Genomic DNA, 10,487 nt, shown 5'->3' on the forward strand with positions numbered 1-10,487 from the left:
GTTTGAGGAAAATGTTGGCCTCGCTTCCTGTCAGGAAGGAGTTGCAGAGTAAGTACAAGCAGACCTTGGATGTAATGATTTTTGCAGCCCGCACAGCAATTGCTACGTGTTGGAAAGACCCAAAACCTCCAAATCTGAAAATGTGGTATCAAAAAATGTGGGATCAATTCCTCATGGATTCTGTCACCAGTAAGCTAAACAGAACAGCTCTGAAACCAGTGATTAAACCCATAATAGAAAAATGGAATCCTATTTTAGAATTTTTAGCCTCAGAAGATTTTTTGCCTTCCTCCTGGCAACATATGCAGAGATGGATGTAATTGTTCTTGCGCTCTGGTACTCAAAATTGGATAGGACTTCTAAAAGTTCCCTTAAAAATGCTCATGTTACACCCAGTTTGCACTTGTCTCTTGATTCATAAACAGTTGAAACAAGTGGGTTCTTTGATACCCCACAAAGTTAAGTAATTATTTTAATCTTGTTAAAATTTGTTGTAATTTGTTCAGACTTTTGATGTTACTTAAATCTGCAAAGGATTAACTATTCTTACAATGTATTTGATAAATATATTACTTGATATATGACAAAATTAATAAAAACTTTAAATAAAAAAGGAAGGAGTTGCAGAGGTGTAGAACAATGTCATTATTACAGTATTTTGGAAAGATTCAATTCTCCATTCTTGCCTCTGGAGCTGATGAGGCACCAGAACCAAATCACACTGCTGCCTCAAGCAGCAAACCTCCAGGTTTTCTCATTCTTACTGAGGGCAGAGGATGATCTGCACTATTTTTTTCCTGTAGGTAAAAAAAATCTTTTAGAAGGAGCAAAACGGTGGTATAATGGATCATCTCAGGAGGTGACTTTTATTAAAGATATAGTTTTCCCAACATTAATAGTCCTGCAGCCTTAAACAGATACATTTGCTTATAGTTGTTCTTTATCTTTTCCCCATTTTGCAATCCCAGTTTTGTTCTTCTAGAAATCTTTGCTGTTGGGTTCAAGACACTGTAATATCTTATAATGAACTTACTTATTGGCTGATGTTATCATATTTTGTAATCTGCTTGCTAATCGTCTGAAAAAGTTTCATCATGCTTGTAATCCACTTTGCTTCCCAGTGAGAAAGGCAGACTATAAATACTAATAAACATGTGATGGATTTCATTACCACCAATAATTAAGACATTTTCCCACCTCAACCTAAACCGTGTATTATTTCCCAATGTTACTCCAATAGCGTAAACAGCTGCTTGGTATAGCCGGTTCTGGTCTGAAAAAGAACCTGAGAAGGTGGGAAAGCTTAAATCCCACCCACCCTCATGAACAGGTCTGACTTTTTTAAAACAGGAGGGAGCTGGCAGCTTTTGTTCCTGGAACTCTCAACATCAGTTTGTTCTGTTTCAAACATGTGTATTGCACAAAAGGACATTACTGCTCTGACATAACAGACCAACTGAGAGGTATACTCAGGAGCATAGTTTACAGAATTGGGACCTTGTGAGAATATCCTATCTGATTTCTTATGGGATTTCTGGAGCGAGGAGGTGAATGGAAGTCTACTCAGTAAGGACTACTTGCCTGTCAAAGAAAAATTCAGGTGGGTAGCTGTGTTGGTCTGAAGCAGCAGAACAAAGTTTGAGTCCAGTGGTACCTTTAAGACCAACAAAGTTTTATTCAAAGTGCTCATGGTCTTGACACTCAGTAGTACTGTATGGCTGCGAGAGTTGGACTATAAGGAAGGCTGAGCACCGAAGAATATATTCTTTTGAATTATGGTGCTGGAGAAGACTCTTGAGAGCCCCTTGGACTGCAAGGAGATCAAATCAGTCAATCCTAAAAGAAATCAACCCTGACTGTTCCCTGGAAGGCCAGATACTGAAGCTGAAGCTCAAATACTTTGGCCACCAAATGGGAGCACTCACTGGAGAAGACCCTGATGCTGGGAAAGACTGAAGGTCAAAGACGAAGGGGACAGCAAAGGATGAGCTGGTTAGACAGTGTTATCGAGGCAAGGAATATGAAATTAAGCAAACTCTGGAGTACAAGGGCCTGGCCTGATGTGGTCCATGGGGTCGCGAGGAGTCAGACTCGAGTGTGCAACTGAACGCTTTTCTTTGCAAAGCACACTTCTTCAAACAAATGGACATTCCATTTCTCTGAAGAAGTGTGCTTTACACACGAAAGCTTACTTTGAATAAAACTCTGTTGTTCTTAAAGGTGCCACTGGGCTCAAACTTTGTTTTACCTGCCAAAGATCCTCCATCAATGAGCATGTTCATATACAAATCAAACCTGGAGTTGACCTCTTTCCCCGGGCGTGACAACTTGGCTTCCTATTTCAGCTTCTCTGGCTAATTAATTCCTTTAAATTTCAGTGTCCCAGCATCAAACAGTATTGCCAACGCGCCCAACTGTCCTTCTTCGTTCTCCGTCAGCTTGACACCTGCCTTAACCGCGCCCCTCCTTCCCACGCCCCGCCCCAGTAAAGCCACGCCTCCCGTCCAGCAGGCGAATCCCGATAGGCCCACGTAGGCACATGGTAAACTCCGTACGGCCAATCAGCTGAAGCCACAGCGACGTCTCGAGGCGGAAGAGAAGAGGAACCGGACGTTGGCGAGCCTATATAAGAAGGCCCTCGTCCGAGGCGCGGCTGTTGCGAGACGCTGCCCTTGAGGGGAGGTTAAAAAAAGACAGAAAACCTTTGCTGGTCGTAATGGAGGAAGCCACGGGAGACCGCGGTCGGGACCGAGGCGATGCGGCGTCTGGCGTCACCCTCATTGTCAAGAGCCCCGCGCAGCGGCACCCTGATCTGCTTCTGCCCGCTCAGCGCTCTTGGAGCGTTCGGCGCCTCAAGGCGGAGCTGCGACGCCTCCACCCGGACGGACCGGTGAGTCAAAGAGACTCTTTCGCTCTACCCTTTCACCCCCTAAGGCCCCTCACCCTCTTGTAATGGGGGGCCCCATGGACTTAGCTAATAGAGCGTTCTGGTACCACGTGATGCGAGGCGGGGCAAACACCGCCGTTGAAGGGAGGGGGGGAGGTCGCTGCGCCTCCGTGTTTTTGTTTGGTCGTTGGTAGGGTTGCCAGCTCCAGGTTGGGAAATACCTGGAGTTTTTTGGGGGGTGGAGCCTGAGGCGGCCAAGGTTTGGGGGAGGGACTTCAATGGGGATATAGTGCTATGGAGTTCGCCTTCCAAAGCGGCTATTTTCCCCAGGGGAACTGAGCTCTGTCACCGGGAGATCAGATGCAATTCCAGGGGATTTCCAGCAACCGCCTGGAGGTTAGTAACCCTAGGCGTTGGGAGGCTGAGGTTTAGGCTTCTCGGGTCTCTGTCCTCTTTATCATCTCTTCCCCCCCCCCCCCCGGTCCCGGGAAGAGGAAGAAATCGTGGCAGGTGGGGGTGGAGCCTAATGGCAGAGGACTTGATGATTGGGCACGGAGGTGGCCGCTGTTGGAGCTTCTGGGGGGTGGAGCCTGAGGGGCTGGTGGTGGGACCCGGGGGTAGTCGCGGGGTGGTACAGGTAGAGGTATGGCAGCTTTTCCTACCTGTGAGCTAAGCTTGGGTGGGAGGTGGTGACTGCCCAAAGGTCACTCAGTAAACGTATTACCTAAGCCAGCGTAGTATAACTACCTGGGGATTCTGGTGGGAGGCAGGCAAGGAATATAAAACATGTACTGTCATTACAACACATTTTTCTTGTAGGCTTGGGACACAAACTGAGTAAGACATCTCATGGTTTGTTTGCATCTGACAGGGAAAAATATGCTTATGAAGTCACTTAACTATGATTGGTTTGTTTCTGAATGTTTTAGTCTTCTCTTACTTTTTTTTTCTTTCCCCTAAAAGATTTGTTTCCTTTAAACAATAAGATTGCTTATCTTTTTTTTTAAAATGGTTGTGATCTACTATTTTGTTCCCAAGGATTAACCTGCCGGTCACAGTGGCTTTGTGTATAAAGTTGCCTATTTGGAACTGAGTTAATTTGGATTGAAGTTCTCCCTGGAAATTCAGTTCCTTCCTGCTTTTCTCCTCATGACTCCTTGCGAAAAAAATGGATTGCTGCTTATATTTTGTGATTCTTCAGCACCTATATCTCATGAGATGTTAGGGGGAAAAATTCTCCATATCACTGAGCAGTGTTACATAATCAGGCGGAGTCTGGTTACTCTCCAAGCAGCTGTTCTAAGAGGTTAAGCTGCTTTGGGGAGGGTGTGCCCAGCCCTTTTGTTTTGTAGATCTTGATATATTGGTGGTGGAAAGTGGTGTCAAGTCGCAGCTGACTTGGGGGGGGGGTGGGTCCTTTTTTCAAGGCAAGAAGTGATAAAAACTAATATAGAAATGATGCCTAGATATCTATGTATGCATCTGTGGCCAGTTTTCATAGTAACCTTTAAAACATATAAGGCTAGATAGAGATGCCACAAACATGAGTTGAATTGGAGCACATGAACATTCCCTGGAAAAAAGTCCAACAGCAGTTGGAAATTGACAGTTGAATGTCTTGTGCAGGAGAACTACTTGGGTGTCTTTTGCAGGAGAAGAGAGAGCTGAAAAGGGGGAGTTGTGGCAGACACTTTGGTAGCAAAGAAAGGTATAAGTCAGTCTGCAACATAATATCTGCATTGTTAATATTGTGTTTGTATACTGAGTGTATTTCCAGTGTGTGTTGCGATTTAAAGAGCTTTACTTCTGAAGTAAGGCTGATGTAACTGTTTAATACCTGAACTGAGTTACTTATGTTCAGTTCTGCTCCTAGCATGTCTACTTAGATGTTCATTCCAAGCATAATACAATAAAGATGGTTGGCTGGAGTAATCTGTCCAACTGGAACATGGAATGATATCCTGGGTGGTAGCAGAGTAAATGGGATGAGATAGGAGTAATGTTACATTGTGAATAGCTGGAAATCCTAGATTTGGGGAGATATAAAGTGAATATTTCAAGCAGTGAAAATTCAATTTGTGGGTATTTATAATTTATATACTGCCCATCTCTGAATATCCAAGAGCTCAAGGCAGTTAAAAACAGCAAAAACATACATGCATCGATAAAAACAATTTGGGCAAGAAATAGATAGACATTCATAGATGGCTCTGAAATAATTCCAAATTGTGTTACTGTCTCGCAAGAGAGAAGCGGGAGGAGAAGGGAGTGCCAGACTCGCTGTCCTCAACTAAAAGCCTGGCAGAACATCTCTGCCTGGGAAGCCCTGCGGAACTGCATTAGGTCTCACAGGGCGCGGATGTTATTTGGCAAAGCGTTGTACCAGGCAGGAGCCAGGGCCGAGAAGGCCCTGTTCCTGGTCAAGGACAGCCAGATGTCTTTTGGACTGGGGATCACCAGTAAGCTTTCTACAGACTGTAATGCTGTTCAGGGGACATACCAGAGGAGGCAGTCCCAAAGATCCGTGAGACCCAGACCACTCAGAGCTTTAAAGGTCAAAGCCCTGAAGGTTAGCCTGTTGCAGCAGAATTACACAAAAGTAATTTAAAGAATAACATTTATTTTAGCGTGAGCTTTTATTAGTCCAATCTCATTTCTTCAGACACATAATAGTCATCCATTAGGCCTGGTTAGGTACCCAGCTGAAGGGGAAGGGGGTAAGGTTTGTTACAAAAAGAAGCTGGTATAAAACAAGCTCCAGGCAAAAGAGCAGTCAGTCTGCCCAGAATGAGTGTGAGAGACTCCCAACAAGTATAACAGGTGAAAATTGAATTCAGAACTTTTGTGTTGTGTCCTACTTTTGTAAAGATTTTGAACAACAGTGATAACATTTAGATCAGTAATAGTGTGCCTTGGAAGATCAAAATGTTCCTCACCTATATGTGAACATTGTGTTTTTTTTGTAGTTTGTGTGCCTTGGAAGATTAAAATGTCCCTCACCTGTTTGTGAACATTGTGGGGTTTTTAATGGTCTGTGTGCCTTGGAAGATTAAAATGTTCCTCAACTATTTGTGGACATTGTGTGTGTGTGGGTTTTGGACAGGTTTGTGTCCATTCTTTTGCGTAGGGATTACCCTGTTCATCTAGTGAGCCGGTGGATGAGGCCAAGGTGGGGTGGTTGATGTTGTTAGGTCATATAATAATATAGCCTGACCTTATATGGAGACAAAGATGGCATCTAGATTTGTTGCCAGGTTAGTGTCTCTGGTGATCCATGCAAGCTGGAACTGGTTTTGATGTTTGTGACAACTTCACAACTACCTCTGGGTTCCCCCAAATACATGGCTTGCTAAGTTGCTGTTAGTCAGTGTAGTCCACTTACACTGGTCTCCTGGGCTTGATCTGTCTTTTGGGTTTTTATTTGGTGTTCCTTAATGGAAGTTCCATTTTCAACTGTACTTCAAGTCAGACTAAATGAGATACTTGCTGATCCAAGAGTTACACTATCAGTGGGCTTTTAATTGACCCTCAGGTTTTGATGAGGGTAGGAGGGAGTTAACTCTTCCTCCCATGCCACTTTCACAACTTTAGGCCCCCTTTCTGAGAACTGTCCATGGAACTCTGTATCTAATCTGGGGAAGCCCTCAGTCAATAAGTAGTAAAACAGCTGCAAAATTTTTGGTGAGACATCTGAAACTACATCTTGCTTTGCAACATTTTGTCTTCTAGAGGTGGACAGATGGCAAAGTCTGTTACATCAGTATGTCATCTGACTTTCATTTTAGAAATCCCAATCAAGTCAGAAATTCAGTCACTATGCATATCTGTCCTTAAAGAGTGGATGGAAGAAGGGTGGAACACAAAAGCATCCAATTAATAAGCCCCGCAAAAGACACAATTGTATTTTCTTGGAGTAAAGATAATGTTATCTTTAAGAGGAAATGTTCAAATGTGCATATTTAGAGTGGGGCTTGACCACTATGATTTCTCTTTTTTTTAAGCCTGAAGACTCTCAGCGGTTGATTTATTCTGGGAAGCTGTTGCCTGACCATCTTTGCTTGCAAGAGGTGCTTGCCAAGGTACTTAATGCGACATGATAACACTGCTTGTAAGAAGTGTGCATAATATTAAGTAAATATAGGCTGCATTCACATGGGATGGGACAATGCACTGGATTGGCTTCTCTGCACAGGACAATCCAGTTGTGAATGATTGCTTAAGCACCATGGTGTGTAGATAACAGCTGTAGTCAACATAAGTTTTATTCTATTTGCTGATTTTGTGTTTCAGCATGAGATGGTGCATGCTGTCCACCTGGTGTGTAACTCAAAAAATGTGCCACATGTACAGGAAACTGATGGGAAGGTACGTTATTAACAGATATTTTCGATTAAGATTTCTAACCTGCCTTTTCCCTTTTAAAATGGTGCTTTATATGTTGAAGGAAATGGTGTCTGGAGAGTTTTGGGTACAGACTCTCCAGATTAAGATAATTGAGACTCCTGGGAGGCTACAGTTCCTCAACACCCCCCCCCCCCCCCCGGATATAGCACCTTTGATGGAACCTTTATTTTTAACAATGATAGCTCAATTAGCTATTGATAAAACAGTCCTCTTTGACTTATTTGCTTTATTATTTGTTTAGAAAGTGTATATGCTGTTTTGGGCAATTATGACAAATAGCAAAACATTTGCAATGCAGCATTAATTGGAGCAATGACTTTTTAAGCATCTGTATTATACGTAGGTCCATTGGGTTTGCTGAAATGCTGAATTGAGTTTAAAGCCAGGAGGGCATGGAAGATATTAATAATACAGCCAGGGGCCAGCATACTTACATGACCACCTCTCCCCATATGAGCCCTGGAGGGCCCTGAGGTCCATAAACTAACATCTTTTAGTGGTCCCCAGCCCCAGGGACATCTGATTAGCCTCGAACAGGGCCTGGTGGGATGAGCTGCCCTATGAGATCAGGGCCCTGCAGGACTTATTGCAGTTGCACAGGGCCTGCAAGATGGAGCTCTTCCACTGGGCATTTGGTTGTGGCAGCAGATGTCCCCCCCTCCAGCTTTTTTTGGCCAATCAACCATCAGTGGCCTGATCCTGATTGGACATTTGATTAGACATTGGACTAACTTAACATCTGATCTCTCTGCTTTACATGGTATTTTATGATATTATGTGCAAATTGTTATTTTAACATTATTTTAATTGTTGTACACCACCCTGAGCCCGTTTGGGGAGGGCGGTATATAAATAAAATAAATAATTTGGAAGTTGGACCATGGTGCTTCTGTTGTTAGTACAGATACTCGGTTAGGTGCCTGAACAGGTAGTTGATAGCTTAATTGCTATTCATGCTAAATTGCATTCTGTGTCAGCCAGCTGTTGTTGTGTGATTGGTCCCAAGAAGCACAGGTTGAATGCTGGAGGCATTGTCCACATTAGATGATCAGTTCATGTTGATATGGCAAGCTGCTCCCCCATCAGCAGTTACAGTTCTCCTTCCCACTCTTCCTGTTTGAGAATGAACAACCAGGCACTATCTAAAAAATATTTTCTTGCTTAGGTTGCTGAGGCCCAGAAAGAGTCAGCCGCATGTAGCCAAGGTCCTTCTGTACCTTCATCAGCCAATGCTGGGAATCATAGGGAGAATTCCTGCAACCAGCCTTTTACAACAGGGGAAGCTGGTAATAGGTATGTATAGTACAGATACAGAAAACCTTGTAAGGGTGCTGCAGGCAGTTTTCTCTCAATGGAACCTTGACTGCAGCTCAGTTAAATTCTTATTTTTGCAGCATAGAAAGTAATTGATTTACCAGTAGGATATATAGTGATTATTCAGTCTACAGCTTTTCAGAAATCTTTGCATCTCTTTAGGGATGGGGGTGGAGGTGGAGTAGTGGTACTTAATCAAATATCTTGTATCTCCTGATATAAGGCCTCATCTGACACAGCATACCTTTCAAGGCATGAGTCCTGGCTATCATTCATATACCACCTACCGCATGATGCAGTTGTGGTTCCAGCAGATTTATGCACGGCAATACTACATGCAATAGTAAGTCTTTGTTTCCTTAGTTTATCATTACTGGCAACTAACACAAGTCTTTCCAAGTCTCTTGACAAATTGATGGCGTAATGTGGCTTAAAAGCATTTTCCCCTAGCTTTCCAGTTTGCTAGCTAAATTGAACTCAATGTAGAGATTAATAAGAAGGCTACATTAATGTTTGGTCACTTACTGAACTGAATTCAGTACAGGAAGACTGTACTGCGTACTTTAGAACTACTAGAGCTTACTGAAACGTATTTTGACTCTCCCCACTAACCATGAGAACTTAATATACAGCAGGATAGTTTTAATGTGAATTGAAATTCCACAAATACTTGCTTTACAAAAAAGTGTATTGCTTTATCTTCGACGTTATCTCTGTGCTTCACACCCATGGAATCTAGCGCGCACGTGCTGGATCGATCGGCATTGTAGCAAGCTCTTAACGGATTTTCGCGCCCAGACCTCAGGCATGCGTAGGAACGCCACCGCGCATGCCCAGAGGGGTGGGCGTGGACATCCGCCACACTCTCTGCATTTTTTGTTTGGGAAAGTCTCACCGACCTGAATCTTGTCAGCACTGTGCTAGGTTTTCGAACCAGACACGAAAAAACCGAACTGCGCGCCTTAAAGTGGTGCTACTTGAGTTGGCGTTACATCCTCCCTCAGTGATGGAGTCCGAGAGACCATCGATGGCTCCGACATCAAGGCCCTCCTCCGACATCAGCCAGCCGACACCAAAACCACCGGCATCTAAGTCGAGCAGGACTCAGTCTCCGCGGGTGGGAAATGAACCCAACCTACCTTCTACCACTCTTCCGCAGGTGGGCAGTTCTCCAAGTCGATGTTTTTGCCACCAGAGCCAACAAAAAGTGTCATCTGTTCTGCAGCCGAGGTGGCAGGGATCCACAGTTGCTAGGGGACAGTCTCCTCTATCCATGGTCCAGGGAACTTCTCTACATCTTCCCTTCACTACCCCTGCTTCTGAGAGTAGTCCACAAAATCATCAGCGACAGAGCAGACTGCATCCTGATAACCCCGTGGTGGCCGAGGCAGCCATGGTTCTTTCAGTGGGGGTCTACTACCAATTTCCTCCGGCACAGGACCGCCTCTTCCTGTCCGACTCCCCGCTCCTGTACCACGACGTGCCATGGATGAAGTTGACAGCCTGGAGAATAATGTCAACAGCTTTTCCACCCACGTAGCAAACATTTTGCTAAACGCCAGGAAACCTACTACACAAAAGTCATACCATTACAAATGGCGAAAATTCTGTTCCTCCTTGGGTGATGTTGCCCCTCGAGCCACCTCCATAGCCTCAAGAAAGTTTTCCAATTCCTCCTGTCTCTAGCTGACTCGGGACTTTCTCACTCCTCATTAAGAGTTTATTTGGCCGCACTTTCAGCCTACTATGTTCATGTTGAGGGATGCACACTGTTTTCGCATCCGCTTTCGAAACGTTTCTTGAAGGGACTGTTGCACCTATACCCTCCCATCAAAACTCCTGTCGTTCCCTGGGACCTTCCTCTAGTTCTTCGTCAGCTCAC

The 10,487-nt window shown here is 44.2% G+C and overlaps 1 protein-coding gene across 1 annotated transcript in view; it reads left to right on the forward strand.

Moving 5' to 3' along the window:
- The first annotated feature begins 2,606 nt into the window (after positions 1–2,606).
- HERPUD1 (homocysteine-inducible, endoplasmic reticulum stress-inducible, ubiquitin-like domain member 1) overlaps positions 2,607–10,487 on the forward strand; it is a 12,797-nt gene continuing 4,916 nt past the window's right edge. Inside the window, exons 1-5 of the mRNA XM_015421390.1 lie at positions 2,607–2,890; positions 6,889–6,966; positions 7,178–7,252; positions 8,457–8,584; positions 8,829–8,948. Coding sequence (XP_015276876.1) covers positions 2,717–2,890; positions 6,889–6,966; positions 7,178–7,252; positions 8,457–8,584; positions 8,829–8,948 — 575 coding nt within the window. The 5' untranslated portion in view covers positions 2,607–2,716. The remainder of the gene's footprint in view (positions 2,891–6,888; positions 6,967–7,177; positions 7,253–8,456; positions 8,585–8,828; positions 8,949–10,487) is intronic.

This window comes from Gekko japonicus, unplaced genomic scaffold, assembly GCF_001447785.1.
Source record: "Gekko japonicus isolate JY-2015 unplaced genomic scaffold, Gekko_japonicus_V1.1 scaffold674, whole genome shotgun sequence".
NCBI classification, from domain to species: Eukaryota; Metazoa; Chordata; class Lepidosauria; order Squamata; family Gekkonidae; genus Gekko; species Gekko japonicus.